This window comes from Chanos chanos, chromosome 5, assembly GCF_902362185.1.
Source record: "Chanos chanos chromosome 5, fChaCha1.1, whole genome shotgun sequence".
Lineage (NCBI taxonomy): Eukaryota > Metazoa > Chordata > Actinopteri > Gonorynchiformes > Chanidae > Chanos > Chanos chanos.
The window spans coordinates 26253577-26268433 of record NC_044499.1 but is presented as its reverse complement, the minus strand read 5'-3'; the positions used below and the strand labels follow the sequence as shown (position 1 = coordinate 26268433).

The 14857-nt window shown below is 42.0% G+C and overlaps 1 protein-coding gene across 1 annotated transcript in view; it reads right to left on the bottom strand.

Moving 5' to 3' along the window:
* Positions 1-13226, bottom strand: part of LOC115812348 (cadherin-2) — an 85414-nt gene extending 72188 nt beyond the window's left edge. Inside the window, exons 1-3 of the mRNA XM_030774830.1 lie at positions 13170-13226; positions 11496-11549; positions 11124-11232 (exon numbers count right to left, since the gene is read on the bottom strand). Of these exons, the coding sequence (XP_030630690.1) occupies positions 11124-11232; positions 11496-11549; positions 13170-13226 (220 nt within the window). The remainder of the gene's footprint in view (positions 1-11123; positions 11233-11495; positions 11550-13169) is intronic.
* Between the last annotated feature and the right edge of the window lie 1631 nt (positions 13227-14857).

The following is a 14857-nucleotide window of genomic DNA, read 5'->3' as shown; positions in this document are numbered from 1 at the left end:
ACACACAAGAACAGAGCACGTAAGTCGTGATCCACTCTAAAACCCCAATGAAGCCCTGTCAAAAACCCTGAAGTCCAGGCACCAAAGGACAGAGTACCCAACTTAGCGGTTGGGGCCGCTGATTGCCGTGGCAGAGAACGACACAGAGGCAATTTATAGCATCATGACCAAAGAACAGCACTGGGCAAAATCTTCAAACCTCCGGCCTGCTGGCCCAAAGCACCATAGGAAGTGGAGCCTTCATTACAATGTACTGATCAGACCAAACAAAGACCATGATTTTATCGATCCACACACACACACACACACACACACACACACTGAGACAGAGAGAGAAGTGAGAAGTAAGGAAGAGGACCTAAAAGCCAGAACTAAAAGCCAAGACTGCTCTGTGAATACAGCTAGAAAAAAAAAGACCTGTGGTCTCCGTTACATCAGAGGACCTTTACTGACAGGTTTGTTTGTGAGTCTATTTTTTAGCTAAATCTGCTTTATTATTTGTTGCTTAATTAACAAATTAATTACACTTATTCAGACATAACTCACTAATTTATTCAGTAGAACAATATCATATAGTCTAATATTACTATTATTAGTATAATTATTAGTCATATTAGTAGTTACTAGTCAATCAGTATTAGTGGGCAGTGTATATAACCTAACCAGTTTATCACAGTACAGAGTGTAGGCAGTGTACATAACCACCCCAGTTTATCCCAATACAGAGTAAGGGCAGTGTATATAACCACACCAGTTTATCTCAGTACAGAGTGTAGGCAGTGTATATAATTACGCCAGCACTCCGAGTCAGAGCAGGGGATGCAGACCTGCCCAGGCGTGGGGCGTGAGCTTTAGCCGTGATCATGGATCAATTCTCCACTCCCTGACCTGTGTGTGGTTGGCTTTTCCAAAGGGTGAGGTCTGTACAGAAAAGGGTAAGTTAGGGCCAGGCTTGGCCAAAATCTATTGCCTCGACAATAACAGTGATAGGCTTATGTGACGCACACACACGTGTGGTCACATTTTATGTAACTTTGGTTCTGTTGTTGTTCTGTAATAGAAATATTCTAATCAGTTACATAATGATCAATTATTACTCCTCGGCAAAACTATATGGCTTCTTAATCGTATATTTGGAGCATCTCAGTGTCGCCAGTAGGAGGCAGTGTGGCGCGTTGCTTCTCTCAGGGACCCTCTTAGCGAGGGGATTTGTCGTTGCTTTCCTCAGTTGGCTGAGCGAAGCAGCACTGATACTAAGTAACCGTCACCTTTCTCATTACTTCTATCTTTTTCAGGTTTGTGAAGTTTTAAAACTTGGGTCACTATGTACTCCACTTACACATGTTGTTCAACATTCAAATTTTTTATTTACATCAAATCTTGGGTTGATTTTGTCAGTGTGATTGACATATTTGTGGGGCTTTGTGAGCAAGTAGGGAAAGGTGTTTTTTTTTTTTTGCTGTTGTTTTTTTTCCGTTATGTTGCACGAGACTTCAGAAGACACAGACTGTGGTGCTGGTAATTTTATTTGTGACTTTCAACATAAAATTTGATGAAATGATCTCAGTTTGTGTATCAGTACTTTCTGAACATGTTCAGCACATTTTAACGATACTGCAATAATACTGATAACCGTGATAAATTTGGTCACTATAATTGTGATGTTAAATTTTGATACCGTTTCATCTCTACTCCACATATAACTCTACTACCACTGATAAATCCCTAAAGTATGCTAACGCTTTCTTAAAGTAAATCTCACAACCTGTTATGTCTACTGAACACTGATTCATTGGGCAGTATGAAGCCCAATGTGTGGGCTGGGGAAACGACTGGCTAGCTTTTCCTGCGTGCTCAACTTGACCGAGCACTCACTGAAGACTGCAGAGCAGTGTCTCAGACAGTGCCTCTGAGATTTTCAAGCAGCATTAACAGACCACTAAACAATGGAATTTGTAGTTTAAGAGTGGTGCTGAATCCCTCTGAAAGGGATTGCTCATTGTCAATGAAATTATTACTGATCAGGAGTTTAATGTACTGTGTTTAACAGAAACGTGGATCAAACCAAATGAGTACGTCGCATTAAATGAAGCTAGTCCTCCCGGATACAGTTATATACACCAGCCTCGTGTAACTAGCAGAGGAGGAGGCGTTGCAGTTATTTATAATGATAACCTAGACATCATACAAAAACCTCTACATAAATTCAATGCATTTGAAGTTCTTTATACAAACATAACATATGTAGCCACAAAAAATACCCAGTCTATCACACTAATTATTATCTATAGACCGCCTGGGCCGTACTCTGAATTCCTCTGTGAATTTGCAGATTTTATCTCGGAGACTTTAACATTCATTTTGATAACCCACAGGACCCTCTGAGAACAGTGTTCGTGTCCATTCTAGATTCAGTAGGGATTAATCAGACGGTCATAGGGCCCACTCATAATGGTGGCCACACCCTCGATCTTATACTAACACTCGGATTAAATGAAGGAAGTATAGTCACATTTCCACAATCTGAAGCTATCTCAGATCATTATCTTCTCATTCAAAATGTTTCTTAGTAATAATATATGCAGCTCGCCACGCTATCATAATAAACGTACGTTTACGCCAGCTACTACGCAGAACTTTATCAATAATCTCCCAGAGTTATCAACTTTGACTGGAACAATGTCACATCCCACAGAACTTGATCAGGCAACTGAATCTTTAGAGTTAACATTCCGCAACACCTTAGATAATGTGGCCCCACTTAAAAGGAAAATAATCAGAGAGAAAAAACTAGCTCCCTGGTATAATGAGCACACACGCGCCTTAAAACTTACCACTCGAAAATTAGAACGAAATGGCGCCAAACTAAATTGATAGTATTCCAGTTAGCATGGAAGGAGAGCCTCCTGAGCTATAGAAAAGCTCTTAGTGCCGCTAGATCAATGTATCTCTCCACCCTAATAGAAGACAACAAAAATAATCCTAGATTTTTATTTAATATCGTATCAAAACTAACTGGGAATAAGAGCACCTCGGAAACAGGCACACCATCAATGTTCAGTGGCGACGCATTTATGAACTTTTTCAACAGCAAAATTGAAAATATCAGGCAAACACTCCAGGCTATAAATTTTAAACCAGATAATTTGATCACTAACACTGTAGATAACAATATAACTATATCAGATCAGCGATTAGAATGTTTTACTCCCCTTCAGGCGACCGAATTGACCTCGCTAATTTCTTCATCAAAATCACCAACTTGTGTACTAGATCCCTTACCTACACGTTTCCTTAAGCAAATACTGCCAGTAGTCATCGAACCGCTTCTAAAAATAATCAATTCCTCCCTTAGTACTGGCTATGTACCTAAATGTTTTAAACTAGCAGTTATCAAACCCCTAATTAAAAAACCTGACCTTGACCCCTGTTCATTGTCCAACTACAGGCCAATATCTAACCTCCCCTTTATCTCCAAGATCCTAGAAAGGGCTGTAGCACAGCAGTTATGCTCATACTTACATAAGAATAACATCCATGAACTGTATCAGTCAGGATTTAGGCCTCATCACAGCACAGTGACAGCACTGGTTAAAGTTGCAAATGACCTCTTACTGGCCACTGATCAGGGTTGTGTCTCCTTGCTTGTGCTGCTTGACCTCAGTGCAGCCTTTGACACCATTGATCATACCATTCTCCTTGATAGACTAGAAAATGTTGTTGGAGTTAAGGGAACGGCCCTCTTATGGCTTAGGTCCTACCTGACTGATCGTTATCAGTTTGTTGATGTAAATGGTGAGTCCTCTGCACATACTGAGGTAAAGTTTGGAGTCCCACAAGGTTCTGTTTTAGGCCCACTGCTTTTCTCTTTATATATGCTACCTCTAGGTAATGTTATTCGTAAACACGGTATTAGCTTCCACTGCTATGCTGATAACACACAGCTGTATGTCTCAGCGAAGCCAGACGAGAGACACCAACTTAACAAAATTGAGGAATGTCTAAAGGATATTAGGCACTGGATGCTTACGAACTTTCTCTCACTCAACTCTGAAAAAACAGAAGTACTTGTACTAGGATCACATGCAGCTAGGAGTAAGCTTTCCGATCACATAGTTACTCTGAATGGCCTTTCACTTTCATCAGGTGCGGCAGTAAAAGATCTTGGTGTAATTATTGACCCCAGTCTTTCATTTGAATCTCATGTAGATAATATTACCAGGATAGCCTTCTTTCATCTTAGAAATATTAACAAGATGAGAAATGCATTGTCATTTCAAGATGCTGAAAAATTGGTTCATGCTTTCATTACCTCTAGGTTAGACTACTGTAATGCCTTACTGTCTGGATGTTCTAATAGATGTATAAATAAGCTACAGTTAGTTCAGAATGCAGCAGCCAGAGTTCTTACTAGAACCAAAAAATATGATCACATCACCCCTATCTTATCCACACTGCACTGGCTCCCAGTCAAATCTCGTATTGATTATAAAATCTTACTATTAACATATAGAGCATTAAATGGTCTTGCGCCACAGTACCTGCGCGAACTCCTGGTCTCTTATGATCCACCACACCAACTTAGATCAAAAGGTGCAGGCTATTTGTTGGTACCTCGAGTTATGATGGCTACAGCAGGGGGCAGAGCCTTCTCTTACACAGCCCCACAGTTATGGAATAGCCTCCCAATTAATGTTCGAGACTCAGACACAGTCTCTATGTTTAAGTCAAGGCTGAAAACTTATCTGTTTAGCCAAGCCTTTTGCTAATAGCTCTTCACTAGGCAAAGGAGCAGATCTGGAGGGTTCTCGGGCATAGAATGTTTGGTGAACTGGGATGTTTGGATGCTGTCGCCCCCCCACTCTAACATGTTCACTCAGGTTTGTTGACGGTGGAGTGGGTGGCCGCCTTGTGTCCCAGAGTGCCATCATGTCCATATTACCTTCTAGCTCTCCCTTTTAACTATGCTGTACTAGTTAGTCTTGCTGGAGTCCCTGCCTACACTCGGCACACGATGTATATTTACCTTTACCATTATGTGGAAATGAACATCTGACAATGTGTCTCTCCCTCTCCCTCTCTCTCTCTCTCTCTCTCTCTCTCTTTTTCTCTCTCTGTCGAGCCACACATGCTACTCCTGAGACACCAGTGATCCTGACTCCTCCCGCCCTGTGGACTGATCCATCCTGGTGTCATCATCTTCCATCCCCCGTCAGCCTCCTGTCTACATCGCCATCCCCTTTGTTCATGCCCCAATTTACTTTCAATTGTAACTGCCCACGTGGTCGGCACCTATTGCACGCCTGTCTGGCCAAGGAGGGGTCTCCTCTCTCTGTGGTCCTCCTCAAGATTTCTCCCATTTTCCCATTTCCCTCTTGGGTTTTTGGGGAGTTTTTTCTTGCCCGCCATGAGGATTAAGTCAGGGGGTGCCGTCATATTTTGATTTGACTGTTGTGGCCTGTAAAGCCCTTTGAGACTGTAAACAGTGATATTGGGCTCTAAATAAACTTGAACTTGAACTTGAACTTGAAAGGGATGGGGCAGGGGGCTGGTCAGGGGAGTCTATAGGCGCTTTCGCACTAGAGGAACTTTTTACATAGTTATTAGAACGGTTGGAGAAAGTACCCCCTTTTTTGCATGTTCGCTCCACAGGAACTTAGAAAAATCATAGTTCTCAGAACGCCGTTTTGAGGGGCTTTTTTAGCTCCTACTTCAGGGTAGGTATTTTCACAGCGCAATAACCTTGGGTGACGTAGGTGTACGGCGATTGGTCCAGACGTAGGTATACGATGATTGCAACCGCCATTTTTAAAAAGTCAGTGTAAAATATAAAGTCTTAGAACATCTTAAAATTAGTTTTTGATACTCAGGTCTAAAAATGTCTGGAGTTGTAGGAGGGGAGGCATGTTTAGTTTTTATGTTTTATTTAACAGTATTTACAGGTCCCACAGTAATGACCATGTTTGTACCTATTTGCTTGTACGTTGAATAGGTAGCGTACACTCCACTTCGGTAGGTGCTTGTGTGTCCGCGTGTGTGGCTGTGATCCACATTTTATCCGACTCACTATTTGAGATCTGCGGTGGGGAAAAAGGAAAAAAAAAAAAAAAAAAACACGCAGCTGCGAGCAACCGTCAGGCACAAGCGCTATGCTAGCACCCGAAAAGTATTATGCCCATCGAGGCGTTCACTGCTACTGCGGTGGTAAATGAACGGGGTCATTTTTTTTTTTTTCCATTGGACTGGGTCTAATCGCTATACAGTTTTATTTTCATTAATGAGAAGGGAGTTGTGTTATCAAATGTGCACTGACTATTTCTATCATTCAAATTAAATAAAACCCAGTAACTGTGTATACTGTAGTCTAGTTTGTCGATTTCTGTGGCTGCAGTACTATTTTTTCCTTTTAGAGGTATTTAAAGGTCTTAAAAGTCATTAAATTCGTACTTAAAAATGTGTAGCTACCCCAGTAAACAACAGCTCTTAGCATGACTTTGCTATACCATCCTCAGCCGGCTTACGTAACTTCAGCGTTCCTACTGGCAGTGTGAATGCAAATAGAAAAAAAAACCCTTGAACGTATGTAGTTCTAGGGGTTTAGCTCCCCAGGGGGTAGTTCCTCTCGAATAAGACCCTGTTACTGTTCGGCCCGAAAGCGCCTTATATGGGCTTGTTTCCTTTATTTTGGCACACCTCTGGAAACTATTCAATTCATTAAAAGGAATACAAGGAATGGTATGGGACAGGAGTTTACAGTTCTGTGCTTAATAACATCTGATGGAAGTAACATGTATCTCTTTTAACATGGTTACATTACATTATATATTAAGCATGGAGGACAGAACAGACAGTGCGTCCTGTACGCTACATTTTTTATTGAATGCATAAATATTCCTCCTGAACATAGGTTACCACGGCTACCGCTCTGTGCCTCACCAGACAGACAGATTTTTCATACCGTTCCATCCCTTATATATGTGTTAACTTTGACAGCCCTAATATACATATACATACACACACATATATATATATGTGTGTGTATGTATATATATTTATGTGTGTGTGAGTGTGTGCACGTGCGCATATAGATATACACATACATACACACACACATATATAAATAATAAGGGTGTAACGGTTCTGAAACCGAGAATGAAACCGCGACATAAACGTACATGGTCTCATGATCCACAATATTTTGTGTTAGGGTATAACGGTACACATATTTGGTACAGGATGTTTGGTTCAGTGCACGTTGTGATCCGAGTGAATATAGTCTAGCTATAACCACGCATAATATAGTCTAGCTATAACCATGCATAACTTTTTTTATGCTCCGATGGTCAGTCGACCGAAACGTCAGCGAATAAAGTGATACTTGATAAGATACAGTGCTCTCTTCTACATTTCTGTCCTCTCTTCTACATTTCTGTAGGCGGAACTAAAATTAAGAACCCAGTTTCCTCTCAGATTCCATAATGGAGCCGTAACTTAGCAACTGAATTAGCACATGTTCAATGACGCAGCCTCGTAAGTATGGCGACTGTAAAGCCAGAGCTTCAGGACCCATTTCCTTAAGGTCCTCTGTTTGTGAACATTTCGGTTTTCCAGTGAACTGCAGTCGCAATGGGCAAAGGCAAGTAGATAAGATGAAGGCAACGTGCCAGGCACTGTTAAATTGAAATCAGGTTGCTGGCAGTACATTGAACATGATTTCATTTGAGACGCCATCATCCAAATGTAAATATTGAATATGATTACTCATTTGAGACGGCATCATCCAAATGTGAATATTACCAGTACAAGGAAAAAACAGAGTGGAGAGCAAACTGGAAATTATGGCCAGTTTTCCGTTGTTTACAAGCTGCAAGTTTAAAAGTTTACAAGTAAATTCATATTAAATGAAAAGAAATTTGATGTTTTGCATGTCATTTTTCACTGTACCAAAACCATACCGACCTATGACTTCAGAACCGAGGTACATACCAAACTGTGACTTTGGCATATCGTTACACCCCTAATAAATAATTACAGAACAGTCCACATAGTATGTGCCCTTTCCACAGGGCCACTCGATCGTTAAGGGCTGTCGTATGGAAGAACTCTCAGTATGGGCTGTCGTGTGACATAGCTGTGTCTCCGTTAAGTTCTTGAGTGACTGGAGAGTGAAGTTCACATTATCGTGTGGCTGTGACATTTTCTCTGAACACAGTCAGAGACTGTAAGTTCAGTGCGTGAATGTCACTGGTGTGTGAGGACAGAGCAAAACCCACGACACAACACTCACGCTACTGTTTTTTCCACTCATTATGTTAAACCTTGGCATGGCGGGGCGTGGGGGGGGGGGGGGTAATTAAGCAAAGTAATGACTGCAGGCAGGAATACTCACATTGACGTGGCATACTATTAATCACGGCCTCACACAGAGGATAACAGTCTCTTTAAAAAAAGAAAGGAAAAGAGAGAGAGAGAGGGAGACAGAGAGAGAGAGAGAGAGAGAGAGAGAGAACACTGGGAAACAATATTGTGATGGAGTTAGAGGTGAGGAGGGTGTGTGAAATCTGTGAAGGACCGCTGTCCTCTGGGAGAACAGGCCTGTGTGTAGGGCCCCTGCAGCGTGACTGAATGCCATTTGATTAACATCATCTCTCTCCTCTAACACCAGCATGAAGTGCTGCGTGAGAAGGGACGGCAGGTTTCAGAAACAATAGGCCTTACTGCCACCAGTTTACCTGCCCATCTGTCAGGGAACCAGTTACTCACCTGAGAAATGCAACAGGGGAGGAAAATATTGGGGCCAAAGAAACCAAAATGTGGTCTCTGACCTACTCCCCCACCCTCCCCCAGATCTACTTCGCTCCTCCTCTGTAAGCCTCCCTCTCCCTATCTGAGTACCTCACACTCTCAGCTGTCCGTAACTTCTAGCCACTGGGTGTGAAATCCAGCACAGCCATTCCGGGAGCCACTGATTTCAGTACCCTGTCCGCAGCACAACAGTGACAAAACTGCGCTCTCATTCATTTGCTCTTCTCGTATTGGACATCAACTCTAATCAAAAGTAAGAGTCTCAAAACAGCTAACACCAAGGCAGTATAGCACTGCATTCAGTAAGACCCAATCTATCTGTTCAGACTCTGTGTACGTGTGTGTGTGTGTGAGAGAGAGAGAGAGAGAGTGAGAGAGAGTGCATATGTGAGTGTGTGTGTGTATGTAAGATTAAGATTAAGATTAAATCTCTGTGATCACACACACACACACACTGTGAGCAGTGAATTTGACCTCTGTATTTAACTCATCCTTACATACCAGTAGTGAGCACACACAACCACTAGGCGCAGGAGCAGTGGGTAGCACACATGTGCCCAGGGAGCATGCGTGCGTGTGTGTGCACATGCATGAAATCACTTAACGCTGTAATGTTAGCTGTAAAATTAGCTATGGCAAAGTACAGAAAATGCCCCTGACTATCCAAAACCTCATGAATTACCCACTCTTCAGTAAAGTCTCACAGCATAAAATATCCCAGTATCTCATACTTGGAACCCAGTGAGTCGGACAGTATTGATAAGCAGTTGGGGAGAATGGAATATCATTTCCATTAAGATGAATGAGTCTCTCAGCGTAACCAACTTTCCATAAGTCATGTGGCCCCCTTTAGCATGTGTGAGGGCTACCCACCAGGACGTGACTCTGAGCCCAGGAAGAGATGGGCAGTACAGGTGTTCAACAACACTAAGCACCACAGCTGTAAAATGAAATGAAAGCAAAAAGTGTCTCTCAAAATGCACTTTGAAGCATGGAGAAGAGAGAAAGTAAAGGGTGGGTAGAATCCTCTCTCTCTCTCTTTCTCTTTCTCCACAGGCTACTTAAGAAGGCACTTGCGATCTGACTGCACAAGGCTTTTCATCTGCTCACATTTTAACAAAGAGAGGCAGCACCAACATACCAGCCAGCCAACACCTAACGCCAGCCATCCTGCTCTCTTTTCTCTTGACTCAAAGCAGAACGCCTGCTCTAGCCATGGCACATATGGGTATTTAACTGTATTGAACTAACCAATAAAGTGGAGGCTTACATGATAGTAACATAGGTTGATCAACTCATCAGGTAAATGCAGTATACTGTAGGGTAGAGTAAATGCAGTATACTGTAGGGGAGAGTAAAACTATTCATTAAAGCATAACATTTTGACAGTATGGATTTTATCCCATGACAGACAATTTGAACAGTACAGTCTGGGAAACAAACAAGACCACAGATGATGAACGGAAGAGCTGGTGTGTGTTGGGTCATGAGTAAAGTGAAGAGCGGCTGTGTGTTGGGTAACGAGTAATATGAAGAGCTGATGTATGTTGGGTTATGAGTACTAAGGAGAGTTGGTGTGTGTTGAGTAATAAGTAATGTGAAGAGCGGGTGTGTGCTGGGAACTGCATAATGTGAAGAGCTGCTGTGTGTTGGGTAATGAGTAATATGAAAGGTTAGGCATCACCAATCAAACATTATGTAGTGGGTTTTCAAAATGGAAAACTAAACATCTCAGGAGCAGACGGACTCTTCTCCTGGTCAGTGTTGCAAAGAAAAACAAATAATCTTATTCAAAATCAATTACTCAGACTTCCATAGCAACCACCCAGAATAAAACCAATCATCAACTTTTCAACTATTTTTAACAATGTTCGATCGTGTATTTTTCTTTGTTTTGGCAGTCAATAAAGATCTAACATTTTCTTCAAAAATTCCTGGCCAATCCAATGATTTGAGTTCAGTCTAACCTGATCCAAATTTGGGTTTTATTGGCATACTAACCAAACAACAAAGTTTTGAAACCCACATTACAGTCTCTTTAATTGTTTAAATATGTCAGATGCCCGCAGCGCTTCACCACACACACAGCAAAGGCAGGCAGATGGATAAACACACACACGCACAAGCACACACACATGCACACAGATCTGATTGTTATTATTGTTTGCTCCTCATCCTTGCTCCTCTCAGAAACTTACCAAAAAGCACACATCCCTTTCAATTCACAGCACATGGCGTAAAGGCAAACAAACAGGCAACCGCATGCACATATCACGCAGCATAAGAAAAATTACAGTGAAAACGTGCAGTGAATTTACCGTTGAGCAGGGGCTGCCCCTCAGACACTTCCTCTGGCACGGTAGTGTGGTACACATCCTCCGAAAAGCCCGGTTGGCACAGCGGGGGCCCTCTGCCCTCAGTGCCAACCTGAGGAAATAAAGACAGAATAAGTCATCAATGAAAACTAAGCACCCCCCCCCCCCCCCCCCCCCCCCCCCCCCCCCCCAAAAAAAATGAATATGGGTTGCTTTCTAGAGCAGGGCAAAAAGGCAGCAGATGTTTTGATAGTCAGACAGTGCAATTAGGGTAATGAGGCCAAAAGGGTTAAGCACTCGCCAAAGAGCATGGCTAAGCAAGAACAGGCTCTCAATTGTTTTGTTTTGTTTTGGGGTTTTTTCTCCTCTCTTCACGGGGGAGGCTCGGGCCCAGTCATTGGACCCTCTGATCAACATTTGGATCAGGGTCTGGAGGAAAAACAGACCCACAGAAAGTACACAGTACACAGATGGTAGAAGACAGAGAGAATGGCAACAGTACGTCAGTCTTCAAATTTTTCTGTGACAGTGAAAAAAGATAAAGATATGAGCAGATAATGACTAAAGAAATCATTATTATGACTGATAGTGAAAGTGAAGCAATAATGTCTTTCTCAGAAAACATTACTTCAAAACAAAAACAAAAATTCTTTCACGGGAAAAACCACCGTCTGGACATGCTGTGGTCTTTTTATGGCATTTAGACGGGGGAAAGTTGCCCACAACAATGTCAGAGTCTCTACTCTTTCACTCTTTTGCCCTGTTTTTAATCCTATTTCTTTTGTGAAAGGCCTCAAAAGAATGCAGTGTGTGCGGGTCTCCACAGCATGACTGCATTGTTGGTATCCGTGCCACTTGCCGCTCTCAATCAGCGGAATGTAGGCTATATTGAGTGGGGGTTGGGGTAAGAGAAGGAGATCAAGACAGTCTGGAATGGAACTAACCGCGTGCATTGCCACTCCAAGGACAAAAACCCAAAGTTTATTTCAAAACGCCGCGTCAAGATGAGAGAAAGAAATGTTAACCTACACTATAAAGGCGGGTGAAGATTAACTTCGAAAATGCACAGATCAGATTCACTTGCCTAAATAAGTATATTCCAAATTATGCTGTCTGCGCGATGTGCTTTTTCATAAACTGGATGGAAATAATCATAATAATAATAAACGGCGTTTCCGGCAGTAGTTGTGGTTCCTTTCGGTCATTCCGTGATTAACATGTTGCCAAAGAGCGTCCCAGTGCGTCTCCGAAGCTCGTTTATCTTAACTATTCCATATGCAAAACCGAGTGAGGACTACAAGGGTTCTTCAATCAGCTTAGCAGGAGCGTGCCGGAAATTATTGCCTCTGGCTATCCTGGCGGTCTGAGGGAAATGCTCTCTAAATCAACTACATCCAGAGAATATCTGCTTACAGGCGTTTGCACTATTGCAAGGCGTCTCAACTTCATCAAATTTCAAACTGCTATGTTAGCATATGTTAAAACATAGCCCCGGAATTCCTGTGAATGTCAGGCTTTCACAACCAATCCATACAAAAAAGAACAGCGATCTACTCTGGCACGTTGCTATGGAATGCCAGTCAACATTTGTTGTTTCTAAAATCATTATTCTCACGCAGTTGTATGATAACGAATTTGGAACTGATCCAGGTCTTGGCATCATCCAGTTGATGAAGTAAATAGCCCCACTCTGTTATGAGCATGTAAGTAATAAAATTGTCCACATTCTGTACGGCGTATTCCAGCAAAAGTACGTCTTCATGCACCGAATTATTTCGATCGGTAGCCCGTGCTCCACATTGTGCAACCGACGGATCGTTTTTGGTAGACTAAAGGTGCTTTGCTCATTGTTAAAGTTATCGGTTATTCTTATGGTAAAAAAAATGCAGTGGGCACGGAAAACCTGTCCTATTCGTTTATTTCCAGTTTAACATTAAACGGTGCGTTTCTCACAAGCACAACACGGGGAGACAGGACTATCTGGATATTTGCACATTTAAACTAACCAAGCTGAACTCTCAAACCCAATCAACAGACCAGTAACATTACCTGCAAAGCTGTCAGAAGGGTTAACAGAAGCAGAACTCGGTCCGTGGACAGATTCATTGGTATTTTTCGTCGTGTATCTCCACCCAGCAATCCGTTGTAAGTATCCTTTTTGTGCTTCGAACTGGATGTTGTACAATGCTCCGTTACAACAAAGGCGACAGCGGGAGAAGCAGGAAGCAGCACTCCTTAACCACTCAGCACTCTGTTCTCAGTTGCCTTGCTGGTACTGAGGCTGCAACTCCCCTTTCACAGAACGAGAGCAGTGCAAAAAAAACGGCCGTGCCAATTATCTCACTGACTCTCCCTACCGGTCATATGAACAACTTTGGGATTAAAGACACATCTCCCGCAACACGGCAGTGAAGACCTGAAGACCGTCCCAGTTGCTGAGGTGCGGGAAAAATGTTAATATCCTTTACTAATCCGTTATATCTATTCCACGACTGATTGACATCTAAGAAACCAACTGAATAGTGGACCCCGTTTGTTTTTGGTTGTTGTTTTTTTGTTTGTTTGTTTGTTTTTTGTAAATAACGACTGTTGTTATCTCTTTGTAGCCGAAATTAGTGGGCCTTTATGTACCCACTTGACATTTTTTCTCAACTCCTTACAAAAAATCAGAGTGTGCATACCTTTGCTATCCGTAAAGACCACCCCAAACGAACTGCGGGCTGGTAAATAAGATTAATAAAATAAATAAAATTAGTTACTCTTTTTTTCGAATATGCTGCAGTATCACGTCTATCACTGCATGTCAATAAGTAAAAGGGAACAGATTTTTATCTGAAAGCATTCACAAAATCAGTAAACACATGCGTGTAGGCCTACAGTTTATTTGAACTTTATTTTCCTGTGTGTGCTCCTGTCCTTACCAGTGGGCTTCGACTCGCTTAAAGTGCTGTTCCACCTTTCTGATGCACTGTTCCTTGTTGAGCAAGTGTTACCATGGTATGTGATTGTGTCCCATTCCCCGTGCTTATTTATTTTACCATTTTCGCACCTGACACCTGTAATTCTGGAACCAAATGTTTCTCCTCTCTAAAAATCTCTTTGATCCATCTCTCATTGCATCAGAAACTCACATTTTAAAATGTTGATTTCATTATATTACAGCAGTGCTACACTGGTAATTAATACCGCGAGTAATATTAAACACACATTTTCAGCTGTATTTTAGTGGTCTGTTACAAATGTGGAGAATGTGAAAGTTTTCAGAGACTGTTGTTAATGTTCATTTCTTTATTTCGTCATGACCAGTAACAGTTTACAGTTACTGGCAAAATAAAGGAAACACTTAAGTAAATGAAGGATATAGGGTTCCTGATTTCAGCTCATATTGTGTTTGGAGTAAAATAAGAATACCAAACACACCTGGTCTCTCTGTGTTTTGGCTAGTATGGGTGGAGAAAGAGATGTCGCTGAAAGAGAGGAGAATGTTGGTATCCTTTTGAGCCTCGCTGCTCTGAGTGAATACTCAACCTCCTGATGTTTAATATGTGGACACAAGCCATCACTCTCCCAGCTCTCAAAAGTGGGTGAGTTATCACACGTCACAGACCAAACACAGCCGCCTTGTCCACGGTTCCTCGTGTCTCATAGTGAAACACACTGGTGCCTGATACAGTATGTAGGATATTTTTCTGACATGGTTTAAGTGCAATCAAAGCTTTTAAAGGAAAAGTAAAGTA